The sequence below is a fragment of the Mytilus trossulus genome, chromosome 9 (assembly GCF_036588685.1).
Source record: "Mytilus trossulus isolate FHL-02 chromosome 9, PNRI_Mtr1.1.1.hap1, whole genome shotgun sequence".
Classification (NCBI taxonomy): domain Eukaryota; kingdom Metazoa; phylum Mollusca; class Bivalvia; order Mytilida; family Mytilidae; genus Mytilus; species Mytilus trossulus.
The window spans coordinates 16,909,072-16,929,708 of NC_086381.1; the positions used below are offsets into that span (position 1 = coordinate 16,909,072).

Below are 20,637 nucleotides of genomic sequence, written 5' to 3' on the forward strand. Positions count from 1 at the left end.
TATTTATATTGTGAAATAATATTCGTCACTAATGACAGAAATTTCCATATTATCCAGCTGTTACTGTCAAACTTATAAATGTCAAACAGTTTGGCCATTAGGTTTGAATTATTCATAATTTAAACTAGATACATATACTACGCAGCAAACATTTTTTATAGGGCATACTTATTTTAGATATATAACTGCATGGAATGATTGTAGTTATCAAAGGTTCCATAATTATTAGTACACCAGACGTGCGTTTCGTCTACATAAGATTCTTCAGTGACGCTCATATCAAAATATTTATATTGCCAAACAAGTACAAAGTTGACGAGCATTGAGTATCCAAAATTCTAGAAAAAGTTGTTTCAAATTAAGATGGTCGAAAGATACCAGAGGGAGAGTCAAACTCATAGATGGAAAATGAATTGACAACGCCATTGCTAAAAATTAAAAAGACAAACAGACAAAATAATAGTACCGAAGACACAACATAGAAAACTTAAAACTAAGCAACACGAACCCCACCAAAAACTTTGGGAGGTCTCAGATGCTCGGAAGTGTAAGCAAATCCTGTTCCACATGTGCCATCCGTCGTGTTGCTTGTGTTATTACAAATACATACAAATTAAAAATAAGTGTCTTAATAATTAGTTAACCTTTATTGGTAGGCATATGAGAAGCTTTACGGAAATAGTATTTCCAATAAAATCACATAAAACTAATTTATTTTGCAAATTTAAATGGATGATTGCATGGGCCTGAAAGATTAAAATAATCATAAAATGTAAATGTCCATAGCAAAGGCGGCATACATTAAGAATTATCTCATTATAAAATTTTGTGTGTTATCAGCAGTGCCTCTACTCTTTTAACATTCGTCAAACAAGGAACGATTATACTTTAGATAACAAGTCAAACAGATTTCAGGAGAAATGATAAAAGAGCACAAAGTTGATGTTACATTAAAAATAATACATTTGATATAGGACGTTTACCAAATACTAATTGGTCAATTACTCATAGTATGAAAGGTTACCTATTGTTGTTTTCATCCGCATTGTTTGGTCTCTTCAAGTTAGATAATTTTCTGACAATCATACACAATCTACCCATTTCATACATTAACAAATCCTTATCGTTCAAATATGTGTGCAGTCTTAATCTTTCTGCAGCAATTTTGTTAAGACATTGCCTAGTGTTCTCTTTTACTGAGTGAAAATTGGAATACTAGATTGTGCATGCATAGCGGGAGTCGTTCAACAAGTCGAGCTGTTCTACTTTGGAGTTTATTTTCCCAGTTTTTGTTTGTTACCTGTACATATTTGGTCGATATTTTGGAATTGAAGATTAGTTTACTTTAGTCACCTGAATTCATTCGGAGCTAGTTTTAAAGCAAACACATGGTTCATTCTACATATTTGCATTAATTATATATTTGTATAAGAAATAAGCGATTTGAAAAACGCCAAATATGTTTATATTATCAGGATGAAAATTATAAATTTGTTATATGTAATGCGACATGGCTTGCTTCAATCTTTTACTGACAATACAAATTTTTAAATATTTCAGATGTGCATATATTAAGGATACACGCTTCAGTTTTTTTGTTATAAAGTTCTTTCCAAATGGTTCTTGAACTTAATTGTATGACATTATATGGTTGTCTATGGTGTTCAATAACAATTACAAAAGAGAAACGTTATTACAATAGGCTGAAATGAATACGGCCAAACTAAGTATCATTTTCTTATGATTGACATAACAATTTCGAACATTACCGATACTAAGTAACAAGGCTTTTCTTCCTCAGAAATAGATTACTTACGCTGTATTTGGCAAATCGTTTAGGAATTGTTGGTCCTTAATGCTCAATTTTTGATTCCAGCGTCACTGATGAGTCTTTTGTAGACAAAACTCGCGTCTGGCGTTAATACGAAGTTTCAATTCTGGTATCTATCATGAGTTTAATTGGAACACTTGGTTCAAAAGCTTCCTTGAAAGCAGCAACCCTCTATAAAAAAAATTATTGTAGAAAATACAAGCCCGGGACGTTCGTATCAAATGGGAGATATCATCTCCGTATGCAGACGGTGTTAGAATGTTACTTCATAGAGATTGAAAGTTCATAATTTGGAAGCTAAAATCATCTCTTTTGTCGTAAAGTTTTGTTTGCAACCGACCATCATTTTCAATTTATATGTTGGTCAGAATAGGATGCACACTTAACTGTATCTTATGTATCCTTTATCTTTAGTACGATCGGATGGGTGCATCCAACAGTCACCAAATTTTGAATTATTTAACGTGAGAACATCATTTATATAACGGAAAGTAAAGTAAAAGGATATTCCTAACGTCTTATCTTTCTTCCTAAGAAGTACCTGTATGAAGTCAGCCTCATGATAACAAAGGAACAAGTCGGCGAGAAGAGGGACACAATTAGTTACTATGGAATTTCCAACATTCTGTGGAAAAACACGTCCGTCAAACGTAACAAATATGTTGTCAATCAAAAAATCACGCATCTTGATAATGTAATTTTAAAAGAACTTTTTTTTGGAGTGATTCTTTACAAAGTACGATTTATCACTCCCTAAGACAACATACTTGTATCTGTGTTGATCATACTTTTTTTTATATTATTTTGTTTTGTAAACTTCCAATTGGTAAACTATTCGATAAATCTGCAGACGTTCCCAATCAGGTATATTCACTTTTTTAGTAAAATATACAGTATTGAAAGACGAACAAGGGTCTTAACACTTTGTATATATAAGATATGAATTCATGTTATATGTCAGTTTGGTATGGTCAAGACTTTTGGTAAATTAAACATGTTATTAAGAGAGTCCTCTTCCCTTAACCAGTTATTGTGCTACGCGTAATGTGGATTGAATATAACAAAAAGATGTGGTATGGTTGCAAATGAGACAACTGTTCACAAGAGACCAAAATGACACAGACATTAACAACTATAGGTCACCGTACGGTCTTCAACAATGAGCAAAGCCCATACCGCGTAGTCAGCTATAAACGGCCTCGACATGACAATGTAAAACAATTTAAACGAAAATGCTTACGGCCTTATTTGTATAAAAAATTAACGAAAAAAAAATATGTAACACAAAAACAAACGACAACCACTGAATTACAGGTTCCTGACTTGAAGTCCTTTTTGGGTTGATATTATAGTTTGTCAGTTGATTTGTACTCCTGATTTATTGTGACCATTACATATACATGCGTTTGAGAAATAGAACATTGTTGATTTGAACAGTTGTATGACCACAAAAGTACAGCATAACACCCAATTGAGTACTTAATCACTGTAATCAATACACACTGTTGTAAGGTAGTCGTGTCCACCAAGCCTAACGTGAAATTAATCGATATGAAAAAATGATAGAACGTAAAGATGATTAATAAACGAATAAGAAAAAAGTACTTTATCTCAATTGTGGAAACAATGCAGTGATTGATTAATTTAGTTAATAATTTGCGTCTGACTTATCTGTTTCCTACAATGTTTGATACTCAATGTTCTTTTACCTTATACTTGTTTGGCTTTCTATTATTGTTATCTGAGCGTCATTGATGCGTATTATGAAGACGATACACGGGTCTGGTGTATTAAATGATAAGCATGGTACCTTTGATAAATTTTCCCTCAATGTTTGAAACAGATACATGTGTAAGCATAAAGATTAGAAATTCATTTTAAAGACAATCAAGATAAGAGACAACAAAGTTAAATGGAAACTTTACGGTGTCATTGTAAGTTGAAATTTGTTCATGTGCCTTCTTTGATTACAATTTGAACTATTAAGATCTATAAAATTTCATTTAAAATTCAAGATATCGTGGACCATTTAAGGTTAGAAAAAGGTTAATCGTTCGTTGTTTAAAATAACGGTTTTCATTTTTTTTTTAAATTAGATAAGGATATATTTATTGAATTCCTTTCTGCACGGATTATTTCATTATATATCTTACCATATCATTAATATCCCGATACACATTTTAATATGCACCACCATGCCATATAGCATCGTCCCTTGGTGCCTCCTGCAGTTCAGCTCGATATATTTAGCCTACTCACAGTATCCTTTTTTTTTACTTTCTAGAGGTGTGCCTGAGTCGAGTGTTTTATATATATATTAATGTGTGAAAACTGTTGTTTCTTTTTTGTTTTTGTAACTATGTACTCTGTATTGTTTATTATATCACCAATACACATCATTAACTCAGGAAACATGATTGTTTCAAGTGTTGTTTATTTTAAATAATAACATTTACTGGTAAATGTTCAGTTGATAAGTTATGTGATTGAAATTATAATAGAACGGAAAGTTCCTTTGGCAAATACGTGATTATTAATTTGTTTGTTATGTATAGTTTGTTATTGGGTTTGAATAATACAGCTGTTTTTGATATGTTTGGATTATAAACTTTTTGTACTGGGTGTACTGAATGAAAGTTCATACAATTCTTTATGCGCAGAATAATCGGTAGCATACGTTTAGCTTACAAAAAAAGTTGGGTATTTATAGTATCTTTTATTCAAATAAGTAGCAAGAAGACTACCTCATTTACATTGCATGTACATAAAAAGTTTTAGTAAAAAGTTAAAACACAAAAATACTGAACTCCAAGGAAAATTCAAAAAGAAAGTCCCAAATCAAATGGCAAATTAAAAAATTTAAACACATCAAACGAATGGATAACAACTGTTTATAAGATGTATAATTTATAGGATGTTGATTTTGCATTGATATTAAGATTGACATCTGAAAACGATATATAGATATTTAATCTAATATCATTGGACTGATGTTTAGATGAATTATATCTACAAAATGTATTTCAGCCTTATATCACCATCACTGTGGGTGATCCGGTGGATAACATATGTTGTACAGTCGTCAATGGTTCAGACGTACTTATAAGAGACTGTATCTTACATTTATTTGTAAGATCCTTTACAATAGATAATTCGGCTGATTTGTAACAATTTCATCTTCATGCCTAATATAGTATGTACTGTGTTACGACGCAAGATTCAAACTGACGAGGAAAAGTAACACCCGGTCTGCGTGGTCGAGTGGTTTATCGCGTTGGACACAGTGCGGGCGATTTGGTGTTATGACATCTTAGTAGCATAAGTTCGAATCCCGGCGAGGGAAGTACAAACAATTTCGAAATTCATTTGTGTGAATTTTCTTTAGATATTCGTATTTTTGTTGATTTACTTCTTGAAAAAAAGGCTAAAGAAACCAATGTGAAAAAAAATCAGCTTCACAAGTCCACAAGACGGACAGATATAATAGATCTACAAAACGTTTTATCAATAACTAGGTGCAAACCAAACACTTCAACAAATAGTTGAACAGACGCATTAGACGATGAATTTTGTTTTTTGTTCACATGTGGCACTAATATTATTAACACACAAAGTTCACATACTAATGTTAATCTGGGACATAGATATTTCATAAAAGTTAACAAATCACAAAGACGTCCATAAAAATTGCAAAAAGACGACTTTAACTTTACCACTAGGAATTATTGGTTCTATAGGTTCCTTGAAGCCACCTTTTCTCAAATTAATCATGACAACAAAAATCCGCTCTTGAATATAGTTTCAACTGAGAAATACGTACATCATATGCATAACTTAATTCACCATAGTAGCCAATAATGAAGACCAGTCCGACTTTGTTTATATTTTGTCACGGTCAAGTTTCTGATCGGAAACGAAATGTTGTATATGATAAATCATATAATTTAAATGTATTCGGCAAAACCTTTCGAAAGGTTTGGTTCTCAATACTCTTCGAATTCGTTTTTGATTTGACCTTTATAACTTTGTGTTTATTCGAGTGTCATTGATGAGTATTTCGAAGACGAAACTCATGTCCGGCTCAAAAAATTGTATTACTAAAATCTATAATTAGTTGAACTATATATCACGTATAGACTGAAACCCCGCGTTCACATGTTTTCCTATTGCAATCTTGATAATAATAATGCATGAGCAAACATTCTGGTTGGAAGATTATATTGTTAAGACAGTTAGACTGAAGTAATGAAACATTTAGGAATTTAGGAACATTTCAAGGATTTGGCTATACTTTTTGGACCTTTTGTATTAAAGCTATTCATCTTTAATATATGCTTTGGATTTCAAATATTTTGGCCACGAGCATCACTGAAGAGACATGTATTGTCGAAATGCGCATCTGGTGCAAGAAAATTGGTACCGTTAATTTTATTAGATTATCACAATGTTTACTTTTTGTTTCAGTCTTCATTCTGTTAGCACTGTTCAGCAAATCTACTTTTGGTAAGATATATATTCATTTTTACAATTTTTCTGTTTACAAAACTTTGAATTTTTCGAAAAAACTAAGGATTTTCTTACTCCCAGGAGTAGATTACCTTTGCCGTATTTGGCACAACTTTTTGGAATTGTGGGTCCTAAATGCTCTTCAACTTTTTACTTGTTTGGCTTTTTAACTGTTTTGATCTTAGCGTCATTGATGAGTCTTATGTAGACGAAACACGCGTCTGGCGTATTAAATTACAATCCTGGTACCTTTGATAACTATTATAGGAGAGCTCAAAATATTTGTAGTATCTCAATGAGATGATGTAAGCTGAAGTAAGAAAACAGTAAATTACGACTGTAAAAATGTATTTTGGCAAGGAATCTTTTGTGGTGGTATTTTGACAACAAGGTTACCAAGCGAACATCGATCAGCCTCTTGATATTAAATAGAAAAAGTAACATGAAATGTTAACAGAAAAACCTGGATTTATCTGTTAGGAACACTTTGTCACATACAAGGATGGAAAAATAGAACATACAATGTATATATGCAATAATATTTTTCAAAAATTCCAGACTTTAACTAGCGAATTACATTAATCTTTATTAAAGTTAAAGGTTAATACTTTATGATTCACCTGCTACAACAATGTATGAATAATAATGGAAATGACAATTTAACCAATATATTTGGGTCATCAATGCTCTGCAACTTTGTACTTTGGTTTCATAACTAGTTTGATCTGAGCGTCACTGATTTATGTAGACGAAACGCACGTCGGGCGTATTGAATGATAATCCTGGTACCTTTTATAACTATTTAAATCACTAGGTCGATGCCACTGCTGATAGACGTTTCGTCTCAGAGGGTATCACCAGCCCAGTAGTAAGCACTTTGATGTTGATATGAATATCAATTATATGGTCTATTTTATAAATTTCCTGTTTACAAATCTGTGTATTTTACAAAAAACTAAGGATGTTCTTATCCCAGGAACAGATTACCTTGAGCCGTATTTTACACAACTCTTTTGAATTTTGGGTCCTCAATGCTCTCCAACTTTGTACTTTTTTGGTTTTATAATTATTTTGATCTAAGCGTTACTGATGAATAGTATGTAGACCAAACGCGCGTCTGGTGTATTAGATTATAATCCTGGTATCTTTGATTACTATTATCTTATTAGGTATTTTTTTTTAAGATTGATAAAAGTATAATTGATCCTAACAAACTCTCTATATTTATCTTTTTGATATATATGGATATGCTGTATGTGTTTTTTTAATAATCACATGTACAGGAGTAATTTTCAATTTTCCTATTTTTAAACAGCATTAACATGTTTTGACTGTCAAAACATTAGTCATCCTCGATTCTGCGAACAGGTCAGAAAATGTAAAGACAATCAGGTAAGTACTGTAAAACATATCTTCAGATTTGTTCAACTACTCGTTTTTTTTTACGATTAATAGCTTAAAATTTCATCATACAGTTTACCAAAAAAAAAAAAAACAACAGCGTGCAGAGAGAAGGTTCTATTTAGGAACATATATTATATATGTGTTATCACACCATTGATTTTCCCCTATAAGTCTTTGTTAAATTTGCTCTTTCCAAAAAAAATTGTGTAGACTTTATCTTTGTTTAAAATAAAGAAATTTGGCATGAGTAAAGTTTTATCCTGGCAAGTACTAAAGAAAAAAATGCACATAATATTTTATTGCATATAAGAAAATAACCATCACTGGAACCAATCAAATTTCTCCACACATTTTATTTGTGTACAAGGCTTAGTCACCATTTAACCTTAAGATTACAAAATATTCTATAGAAATCCCAAATAAAAAAATAATGGTGCTTTGAAATACCCAAGACATATGTACATGACATAGAAATATTTTACTGCAATAAAATGTAAGATTAATTACCTACAACTGTTAAATTCAAGGGAATATTTTTTTCCGACGTATTATTATACAACTGGATGTGACGTACCATAATTTGTTGGTGGTATTACACCTAAAAGAGAACCGAAAAAATTATTTAAATTGGATTAGAAGTATTGCATAGAATTTCGGATATTTAGAAAACTCGGGTTATAAACATACTCACTATTTCAAATGATTTTTATAGTTCGTTCTCATGTTTTACTGTTATTCCATGTGGGATGGTTGGGATCCCGCTAACATGTTTAACCCCGCCACAATATGTATGTATGTGCCTGTCCAAAGTCAGGAGCCTGTAATTCAGTGGTTGTCATTTGTTTATGTGTTACATATTTGTTTTTCATTCATTTTTTTTTTATATAAATAAGGCCGTTAGTTTTCTCATTTGAATTGTTTTACATTGTCATTTCGGGGCTTTTTATAGCTGACTAAGCGGTATGGGTTTTGCTCATTGATGAAGGACGTACGGTGACCGATAGTTGTTAATTTCTGTGTCATTTAGGTCTCTTATGGACAATTGTCTCATAGGCAATCATACCAATTCTTCTTCTTTTTTTTTTTTATAACATATGACATACAATATAAGTTTGGCAACAAACTCAATAAAAAAATATAATAAACAACTTGTTTTACAAGTAAATAGTTAGATGCATGTTTTTGCGATTTGACAAGACATCAAGTACAGAACAACTCACAATAATTATGATAAAAAGTGAAACAACAAAAGTATCGAACTTCAAGGAAATTTCAAATCGGAAAGTCCCTTATCAAATTGCATAATCAAAAGTTCAAATACACCAAACAAATAGAACACAACTGTCAATCCTGATTTGGTAAAGGCATTTCCTTATATAGAAAACTAGCTGAACCTCTCACTTGAATGAATGTATTGTTAACTTTGAGGGATGAAAGAATTTTTGATTTTCAACAGATTTGCGGGTTGGAACGAGAGGTAAAGTCAAACGGGGACATTATATACAATGTTGGATGTATGACACCGCAGGTAAATATCATATTCCATTTAAATATTTGTATAAAAAAGCCATCTAAAATGACGTAATCACTTACCATTGTCGCTGAGAAATATTAATCACAATAATTTCAATAGATAATCATTGTAATCATAAATCAAAACTGATTGATAATTGATTCTTAGATTCATGATTTTTTTTATAAGTTGTCAGTGGCTTTGAACTATCTGTCAATAACTGCAAGTACTCTTAGATTAGTACTTAATAGATATAGGAAGATGTGGTGTGAGTGCCAATGAGACAACTCTCCATCCAAATAACAATTTAAAAATTAAACCATTATAGGTTAAAGTACGGCCTTCAACACGGAGCCTTGGCTCACACCGAACAACAAGCTTAACAATTTAAAAATTAAACCATTATAGGTTAAAGTACGGCCTTCAACACGGAGCCTTGGCTCACACCGAACAAAATGTCTTTTTGTTATTGGAATGTACATGTATCCGGTCACGTGTTTTGTAAGATGAATTTGAATTTGCATTCTTCAAATAAGTTAAGCCTAATTTTTCATATGTTGTTCTTATGTTGTACTGATACTAGACTGTCTCAGGCTAGAGGAGAGTAGCTGGTATGTTAATCCCATCCACGTTCTGTCTGTGTGTACCTGTCTCAGGCCAGGAGCATGTTAATCGGGTGGTTGTTTCTATGTACATATTTGGTTTACATTATTATGTTCATAAATTAGGCTGTTTATTACCTCGATTAATTTGTTTTGAACATGTCATTTCGAGGTCTTATATAGCTAACTCTGCAGGATGAGCTCTGCTCATTGTTGAAGGCCATACAATGACCTATAATTGTCAATTTCTGTGTCGTCTGGTCTTATGAGAAGAGTTGTCTTATTAGTAAACATTTCACATCTTCTGTATATATTGTCTTCAATTATAATTGCAGCTTCTCATTTTGTCATGATAATGTTGTCAGACCCGGTAAAATATTTATTGGGTATATACTTTCCAAAGATAAGTTATGAACTAAAAACGTCAGACAATACCTGCAAAAACTTTGTTGAGTTGCTTTGGAAAGGTAAGCAGATATTGCTTCGAAATCAAGATCTGACTAATTAGCATGATCAATCGGCATTATTAGGAATTCATCTTCACGACGTTTATGTTAAACAGACTACATATATTTGAAATACTTTTAAATTGGTTTACTTAATATTTAAAAGAAGGTTACTTTAATGTTGAACTTGTATTATTTGTTTTACACTTCAAGGCACATTTATTTCCAGACGTTAATTGAACATAAAACTCAGTTTCTCGCTCAAGTTATTTTATTCAGTATACTTAATTCTTATGCAGTGTAAGGTTGTCTGAAAAAATGCAATGGTATCTGAGTTACTAGACTAGTAAATGATTAATGTATGGTTCTATTAAACAACTGTTTCAGGTATGCGACACCAGCAGTGTAGGCGTGGGTACAAGTCAGCCTTGTCTGAGTTGCTGCTCGACAGATCTCTGTAACACCAATGGGTGTGGTGAACAAGGTAGTCTTATCGCATTTTTACTAAATTTTACGTGTGTCTTTTTGTGTTTGTGTATATTTTTATGTTTTATTTGGAATTGATATAGTTAATTCTTGTTAAGTTGATTTTGCTGCTTTAGTTTTGTTTGGGATTTTACATTTATGTAAGGGGTTTCGTTTATTTTTTGTTTGTTTTGTTTTGTTATATGTATTCATATTTTTGTTTTGCTGTATTGAATTTATGCTCAATTATTATTCTTATTTAGTATTCGTCATATATATTGGTCACAAACATTTCTTTTGATTCCACTTCTGAAATTCAAATAACCGAGCGGTTTCAGTCAAATTACAGGTTAAAATTGCTATTAACGATGTACTTTCGTAAACGTGTATATGAAATTATAAGGGAATACTGTAATTTGTGTCTACATGTACATAAGTCAGTACACATACAGTTTATCATCGGTAATGTATAGGTTTTGTATCACAGGAGCTAGGACGTATGCTAATGAAGCCGAAGATCTTTCGTATCAGTAACAATATTAAAGAAAAACCTCACGCAACAATTAAAAATAAAATACAAAAAATAAAAAGAAATTGAACTCTTTGGGTTCTTAATAAAAAAATAATGTGTTGTAATACCATCTACTTTGAAATCTTTGGGTTCTTAAAAAATTAAAAAAATATGTTGTGATACTGATGTTTAATGCTAAAGAGTGACTGCTTCAGTACGTACTTTGCGGATGTTAAATTTCAGAAGCAGTACTAGTAAAAAGTGTATATTTGAAAATAAAAAACCAATAGCGTCAAACTAATAAATTGGTTACTACATGTATAACAATTATTTTGAAAACAAGTTGCATTTTGATTTTGAATGGAATTGTTTATTGTGTTTTAAATATTAACTAATATGCATCTTATTTTGACTCTTCAAGATTATACAAAGAATGGAACTTTATGTTACGCTTGTTCTGGTCAGCAGAGACCTGAATCCTGCCATACTGTATCTTTTTGTGAAAGTTTTGAGGTAAGATCAGTTTTGTTGGCTCTTATTTACATTTTTCTATTCAAGGACTGCAGTTTATGTTTATTATTATCATCTACGAGCACTTCGTCGATACTACTCCTGGTTGATTAGTAATCATACCGCATCTTCTTATCTTATATTATGCAAACCGAAATTTATAAATTGTTATCTTAATTTTGACTTCGTTTTATTTGGACTTCGTTTTATTTTGACTTCGTTTTGATTAAATTACAAAAAGAAGAAATTAAAATTTACTTCTCCTTGTAATTTTGTTACTTTTCGATTATTTATTTAAAGCATTTTATATAAGAAAATGAAAACAACACTAACAATTAAATGCGTTCGAACAATTTGTTTTATTAACTTTCAGCAGGAACGTTCAAAAGCGAATATTTGAAAGCTAAAAATGTAAAATAAAGATGAAAAGTTATGACCGAAACGACCTTTTAGATAAAGTATAAAAAAAAAAAAAAAATACAAAAATACTGAACTCCGAAGAAAATTCAAAAAGGAAAGTCCCAAATTAAATGGCAAAATCAAAAGTTCAAACACATCAAACGAATATATAACAATTGCCATATTCCTGACTTGGTACAGTTTTTTTCTTATGTAGAAAATGGTGGATTGAACCTGGTTTTATAGCTAGCTAAACCTCTCACTTGTATCATTTATTGCTTTTTTTCACTACCAAATTGAAGCCATACAGAAGTGTTTGACCTTCTAATTTTGAATCGGTAAAAATTTGACTATTTGTAATAAGATCAACTATTCCATTACTAACGATCACCACATTTTAATATTACGGTTAAGATGGTTGAATGTAGGGAAACTTATCTGTTATCAATGTTATTAAAAAAAGTTAAAAAAAGAAGTCCCAGGAAAATTCAAAAAAGAAAGTCCCTAACCAAATGGCTAAATCAAACATTTCAAAAGCTCGAAAAAAATCAAACTCGTCGAATGGATAAAAATTGTCATATGTTCTTTATTCTTTGTTGACACATTTGTTTGATTTTGTATTTAAACTGGTGAGTTCAGAAATTAAGACAAAGTACAAGAGAAACATCAAAGAAATTCAAACTCTTAAAGTTGTAAACAGATTGACTATCCTATGGGGGGAAAAGAAAAACGGCGCACACCATAAAAGCCAAAATATAAGCAACTAGAACCCAACTAAAGTTTTCGACATAAGTTAAATTAAAAAATATAGAAATTGTAACAGATGAGTTGGGAAACTGAGACAATGAAACGATCAGCCAATTGCAGTATTGTTCATTTATCTTTTTAGGTGTGCTATTTAGAAGAAAAGTCTTATTTTGGAGAAAAGTTTTACAATAGTGGATGTAAAGTTAAGCATGTAAGTTCATCTTGTACATTGCATTAAATCATTAAAGTATGGCATACATGGATTAGCAGATAAATCGATTATAAAGATGCGAATGAGGTCGGATCTACTAGAGCTCTGAAAATTTGAGAATAATCTGTAAATAAAAATAAGAATAAAATTGATGTTAAAAGTAAAATCTGTGTAAGCTTTTGAGAAAATTAATCTCCCAAAACAACACCTCGATGGTCTCGTATAACGTTCATGTATTGACAAAATAAGTCGACAGATATATCCTCCCAATTCCATTTAGCGATCCCCTGAAGCATTACAAAAAACAGCATATTCATGACACGTTATCTTCAATCCAGTACAAAAATGTTTATATATCTATTCATATCTTAGACTATTTGGTTTTTTTTGTTTATAAAAGGTCGTTTCAATCAAGTAGTTCATTTATTTTACAGATTTGCGATGTCCAGTTTAATAAACCCATCGTTGGACGCCGATCGATTAAGCAATCCAGGTCAACATCACAGCTATCATGCTGCGAGAATAATCTTTGTAACGACATTGACCGTCTGCATGGACAAGTCCAGTCGACTTTTCAAACAACAGCTGTTCACGTCTCTAATAGTACTCAAACAACACCTGTTCACGTCTCTGAAACTACTACTAGATCTACAACAATGTCTTCAGGTATTCAAAGTACTATATTACTTCCATTGGGATACAAATTAATTCTTTTATGTGTAATCAAAATCTGCAACAAAGGTCTTGATTTCCATACACAATATACAAATACAAACTTAGGAATTGTAATATTTTGTAAGTTTATGATTATCTGCAATTTTTTTTTATTCAAATTAACAATTTGAGGGAATTGAATATGCATTGCATCGGGGACTTATAACTTTCGTGAATCTGTACATGTAAAAAATATAGACACCTCCAAAATTGCAATTTTAAAAGAAGGATTTAACACAAACACTACCTTTTAAACACTTTTGATTTAAAATACAGTACATGTGCAAAGCACATAACTTTCAGACGGAATTGGTACAACCATATACTGTCTTTCTTTTTGTTCCAGGGTGTTTTTGTTTTAAATGTCCAATACATGTCGAATTATCAACTTTAAAATACTCAAACGAATATACGATTCAAGATAGTGTTCTCCTTCATAATATCGATGTTATGTTTAATTGAACCGTATTTTACGCTTTGTTGTGAAAAAAAAAGAAATAATAAGAAAACTAGAGTTTAAAACCCAATGTATACGGATTTTTAATGAAAATATATTATTCAAAACTAATTTCATGTCAAACGTTTATAGCTTCGTTCATTATAACTTTAATGGCAAGAAATCACAAGCTGAATACACAACAAAGGTGTTAGAGAAAGGACTATGAAGTCATAATGAGACGTAATGGACTGCTGACTGAGGAACTAAATAATAAACAGAGACGAACAGACTTCAAACATGAGTTTTTTTTTTATTTGATTATAAGGAAATTTTCCTTATCTAACCAAAATGTACCATTATCAAATGAATTTTCTAGGAATTCAGCTGATGTTTGGTTTATTGTTAATTGATTTTCACTATAATTCAATAAAAAAGAAACATCCATTTATATGAAAGTTTACTCATTAACAGCTAAAAATTTCTTAATCATACAGCTACCTCAATAATTTACTACAGCTCCTATATTTTGCATAAAATGTTGGTTGTGCAATGCTCTTTGACAATGGACTTTAAATTGTTTGGCCATACAAGTTTTATTCGGGCGATACTGTTCGTATATAAAGACGAAACAAGTATCTGGTAAACAAAATCATAATACAAGTATCTTCTATGAGTTTTCCGGACAATTTACATAATTCTGATTTGTTTTCAAAGGACAGCCTTCAGAGTGTGCTGACATAGCCTCCGATAAAGATGGAGTTTACACTATCATTCCAAAAGGAAGTTCTCAAGAAATATCAGTGTTCTGTATAATGAGAGGAGGAAACAAATGGACGGTAAACTTACAATATGTTTTAGAGCGTTTACATTGTATGTGGTTTGTCTTCCACTGACTTTAATATCTTCCAAGTGCTGCTGTTACATTACATTAGTCGTTTTGAATTGCATGACACTCGGTTTGTACTTTAATCTTGATTATATTGTAAATAAGAAGCAATCGTACTATATAGATGTTCATTAATTGTAAATCCATTTTAAATTTGCAAGTCATGAAAAAAACAGAGATAATTTTCTGATCCCAGTAATAAGCGAGACCGTGTGTGGCTAACGAGTAAGTGCCTTTAATTATGTTTTGCATGCAAATTCGAACTACATCAAATTGTTACAAGAGGGATTTTAAGACACATTCAATACTTATCAAACGACTATCCAGTTATTTAACGAATCAAGACCGGTAACACATGTCTCTCGTGATTTTAAACACAGACAGCTCATATTGGTTAACAAAAATATATATTGAAATCAAATCAATCCTATTATTTATTTTATCATAATGTGTATTTTATGTTTTGTTTTATGTAATACGATCAAATCACGCTGCATTATTTCATAATTTATCATCCTGAGATGACAGCTTAATTTTTGATTTCGTATTGTTTAATTAATGTCTGTACTGTCACCTGTAGTAATATGTGGTTTACATTTTTGTCCTTTGTGTCTAGTCCTTTTTGTGTGTGTAAAAATGAAAAGGACAAACAGACACACAATAGTACACATGACACAACATAGAAAACTAGAGAATTAGCAATACGAACCCCACTAATAACTAGGAGTGATCTCCGCTAGGTGCTCCGGAATTGGATTGTAGTTACGACACAAGGAACATATCCGATATCATCTGTGAAACGGTTATTCCATAACGGTCAAGCAACTTGTGATGGCGTCCGTAAAATTTAGGAAGGGATGATAATTGTATTTGCTTAAATTAAGTAGTAATATAAACAGAATAACAAAGAGTTATTCTAAACTTGCCAAATGAGTGACACTACCAACAATAACAAAACTGACTAGACTTTTTTTAAAACAAGTACACGTCAGCGTAAGCAAACCTCGAACCACAATTAAAAGGAAGATTCGACGAAAAAGAAGAAAGTGATATAACATATGTTAAAGTAAGAAGCACTTCAGCGCTGCACGAAAACCCGGAATCGTTACGTTCAGTCATTTCCGGACAGTTTTTACCTTTAAGCATGATCACACTGTAACAGGAAATGGTATTTCGATTACAGATTAATCAAACACATTTTTACATACGAACAAACACACATAAACGTATATAACATTTAGTAAGTAGAATACTACATGTCATTCAGTAGATAAATAAAATACTAGGGGAATAATTTTAGGTAATACAAAAAAGGATAAATGGTAAAGAAGATTTTTATAGAACTTGGTCGGAATATAAATCTGGGTTTGGTACTGTTCAGACAGAGTATTGGCTAGGTAATTAAATACTATACAAGTATTGTTATAGAATTCTTACTTAATTTACTACCTTAAAACAAGTTAAGGTTGTGGCATAGCATCCATTTCTCCCACGAAGAGTTATGATTGCTTATGTCTCAATACACGGAGAGTGTGATACGAAAAGATGATGCAAAACATAGAAATCGTCTCGTTTGTCATAAATTCAGGTACTGAGATGATTGCTTTTGTGAAATTTGAGGTAATATCTGGAAAGGAAACGGAGAAGCGGTTTCTGTATCTATTCTTTAATCTCTAGATTATGAGGATATAGAAATGGGACTAAATAAGAAAAGTATGAAATGTTAATGGAAAGATAATTATCGAGTGAAATCAATTTTTAATGGTTATGAAACTTATAAGTATTTGTAGTTTCGTATGAATATAAATCCTTATATCAACATACCATTACCAATAAATCACTACGTTAAAAAATCTAAATCCCCAAAATACGGGGGACACTTATATACTATATAAAGGTACGCAGTTACAAACGACAAAAGTTGCGTGATCAGTCGTGAACCATTTGGATGTTATTTTCACTGTGTGTTATTTGTTAATGCAGACCGTATAAAAAATGGAGAATTAAAAAATAAACAGATCAATGAGCATCTGTTACATGAGAATTCAAATACACAGACAACCTGATAGTATCCGCGATAGTTTTGACGAGATGTTTTCAAATTCACAATTATGAGCCCAATAAAGCTCCAGTTCTAGTAGCAATTTGTTATTTAGAAAATCGTGACAGGAATCGCAAGCACTGGAATATTGTATTTAAAAGAGATACATAGAAACAAGATATAGTATGAGTGCCAATGGCCAATGAGAATACTCTCCAAGTCACAATATCTGCAGTAAACAATTATAGATTATATAGTCTAAATACACGTACTAGTACTTATGTTTTTCTGTGATAAGGTTTCTATCAATTGATGGCTTCAAATGTTTTATGTATTCTCTGTGTACATAAAGGCAACAGTAGTATACCGCTGTTCAAAACAAAAACTAAAATCCATGGACAAAAAAAACAAAATCGGGGTGACAAACTAAACCAAGGGAAACGTACATAAGTTGTGCAAGTTTACTTATCTACGACCACTGGGTCTATGACATTGAGGTTGAAAAAGACGTACGAAAGATACCAGAGGGCCAGTCAAACTCATAAATCAAAAATAAACTGACAACCCCATGGCATGATGTTGCGGTTCCCTTTGATTGTATTTGCATGTCAGCTGAGCGCTTATGTGTTGACATAACCTCATATCACAAGCCCAGTAGTCAGCACTTTTTGTGCTGACATGAATTGTCATTGATATGGTTATATTTATAAATTTACTGTTTACCAATTTTTGAATCTTTTGAAAAACTAAGGCCTTTCTCCCTCAGGCATATATTACCTTAGCTGTATTTGGCAAAACGTTTAGGAGTTTCGGTCCTCAATGCTCACCAACTTCGTAATTTATTTGGCCTTTTTAACTTTTTTGGATTCGAGCGTCACTGACGAGTCTTTTGTAGACGAAACGCGCGTCTGGCGTATATACTTAATTTAGTCCTAGTATCTGTGATGAGTTTATATATAAACTGCTTATAAACGTTTCATTTTTTTTCCAAAAAAAAATCAGAAAAAGTACCTGTATGTGACAAAACGTTTCAGGCTTTTTGGGTCCTCAATGCTTTCAACTTTTACTTTATTTGGCCTATTTACCTTTTTATTCGATAGTCACTGATGATTCTTTTGTAATTAGTTATCAACGGTATCATAGGCGTTGAATGCTTATAGAATGACTAATCGAAGAATTCATAAAGAAAACTATTCAACGAGTGAGCGAACAACACATTAATTCACGAATGCTCGTAGTGCATGAGTTAACTATCAGTGTAGTTTGGTCACGAATTGAATATTTTTCGATTTTTGAATTCTTTAATTTGTTATTATTCTTATTACATTGGCAAATGGCTTTTTTTAAAAGAAATTATGTAAAACATGTAAAACTATATATTTTTTTCTACGCATTCACAATTTTATTTTATCTGCCGTTATCGGTGTCTTGACAACGCCTATTGTTGTATGTCGTCAGAGAGTGAAATAACCACGTTCATTTTATATCGGTTTTTATTTAACTGGGAAATCAATATAATTAATTGCAACCAATGTAATATTTTGTTTTGATAAAGGTAAAGTAGTATATATTGATCTTCAATAATCGTAATTAGATTTAGCAAAAACAAATCAGGAGAATAAATTAAAACCGATGGAAACACTATGAGAAGAAAACAACGAAACAACAGTAAGACCAGGTGGATAAAAATTTAAAAAAAAAGGATCTTACAAACAATGTTTGATCATATTATTTATAATAAAATACACATAGTTCCTTTAAAAAGAATACCTATTTGGTCGGTTTATGTTTCAGGAAATGATTATATACATCTCATTTCTGCCAATAGTTATCATGAACTAAGTGTGTATGTAGAAGACTTCAATGGCCGCCACGCTTATGCCAACTACTCACACTTTGCAATAGGTGATGAGAGTACTAAGTACCTGCTAGATATACATGGATTTGTTGGTGATGCAGGTAGAAAAAAAATATGTACTACAATTGCATGTAACAATAATAAAATATTAGAATTTGAATCTTATAAATAATGTATGTTGGCCCGTCCATTTATACTCTTTTTACAGTATAAATGTGAGCTAAGGACGACAATCGAACATACTTTAAAAAAATGTTTCACATTTATGCACAGGGGAACTATCTGAAAGTCGGGGGAAAAAATCGCTTGTAGATACAATCTAAACTATTCTAACTGTTGTCACGCATGGTATTTTTTGTTAAAATTATTCATTAGCGACATATATCATACATCAATTGTTTTCAATTCTAAATTAACAAAGTAACAAAATAATTCACATTAAAACCAGAGCGGTCAATTTCAAATAAAAAAGTGCACCACATTTCGAGTTTTGTTTTGAGCAGGTATTAAATGTAATCATCAATTGAAGTGGCTGTCAATAACTTATCAGTCATTGGAACTATTATATCCAGGTTTATGGCTTTTGTCGTGTATAAAGTCTTTTTTCTAGGACATATATTCTTCCAATTAAGAAAAGTTTGAATGCTTTAATTGGAAAATTTGATCTTAAACTATAGATCTCAGCTATTATGATATTATATTTGAACTATACTGTATCTTGTTCTAGTTTTCTATTAAGATACTTTTCTGCTCGTTTTGCAGGCGATGGATTAGATGATGGCAACGGAATGAAATTTAGCACGAAAGATTCAGATAATGATAAGAACAGCGGTAATTGTGCTCATGACAGGCATGCTGGCTGGTGGTTTAATAGTTGTGATTATGCCAATTTAAATGGGAGATACAGTGACACACAGGGTGCTGGTAATTACTGGTATCGATGGAGACAAAATACAAAGCCACTAAAAAAGTCTATTATGATGATTAAAAGAAAATAAGATTTAAAAAGACTGTAGCTGTTTTTGTTTCGATCCCGATTTTGAGTGTCTTGTCAATTTCTGTTCGTTTGTTTGGTTCATCGTATGCTTTTGCTTATTTTAGTTTTTTGATTTATTGTTTGATTCAATTAATTATACCTTGTTTGTTGTATGTGTGTAATTGATTTTATATTTTATTCTAAGAGCATATTGTGTTAATGACCCAGGACATATGCCGGATTCAAGAAAGAATCGTTCACCTCAAAGTGTGTCTCTTGAACATTTAAACAGTATGCATACAAATGAATTCACCGCCCTTACTAATCTTAAATCCTCGTTCAACTCATATTGGAAAACTGAACTGATAAAAATTTGAGCTAAAATAATACAAACTTGCATAAAATAGAAAGAGAGAGAGAATACTGCTTCAGGACAACGAAAACCCAAAGATTCGAAAAAAAACCAGACAAAATCATGACCACAAATAAAAGAAAGAAAAAAAGGACCAACAAATTAAGGATCATAAACATTCCTACCATGAAAAGAAACCTGGAGCCAAAAAAATACGCATCAAAAC

The 20,637-nt window shown here is 31.5% G+C and overlaps 1 protein-coding gene across 1 annotated transcript; it reads left to right on the forward strand.

Annotated features, from left to right (window-relative positions):
- Positions 1 to 3,727: 3,727 nt before the first annotated feature.
- LOC134685215 (fibrinogen-like protein 1) lies at positions 3,728 to 20,081 on the forward strand. The gene is made up of 12 exons (XM_063544727.1): positions 3,728 to 3,765; positions 6,296 to 6,334; positions 7,653 to 7,729; positions 9,198 to 9,269; positions 10,690 to 10,786; positions 11,700 to 11,791; positions 13,077 to 13,145; positions 13,580 to 13,811; positions 15,013 to 15,134; positions 16,485 to 16,581; positions 19,020 to 19,184; positions 19,846 to 20,081. Exons 1-12 carry the CDS (start codon positions 3,744 to 3,746, stop codon positions 20,079 to 20,081), a joined length of 1,320 nt encoding a protein of 439 aa, XP_063400797.1. The 5' UTR covers positions 3,728 to 3,743.
- The last annotated feature ends 556 nt before the right edge of the window (positions 20,082 to 20,637 follow it).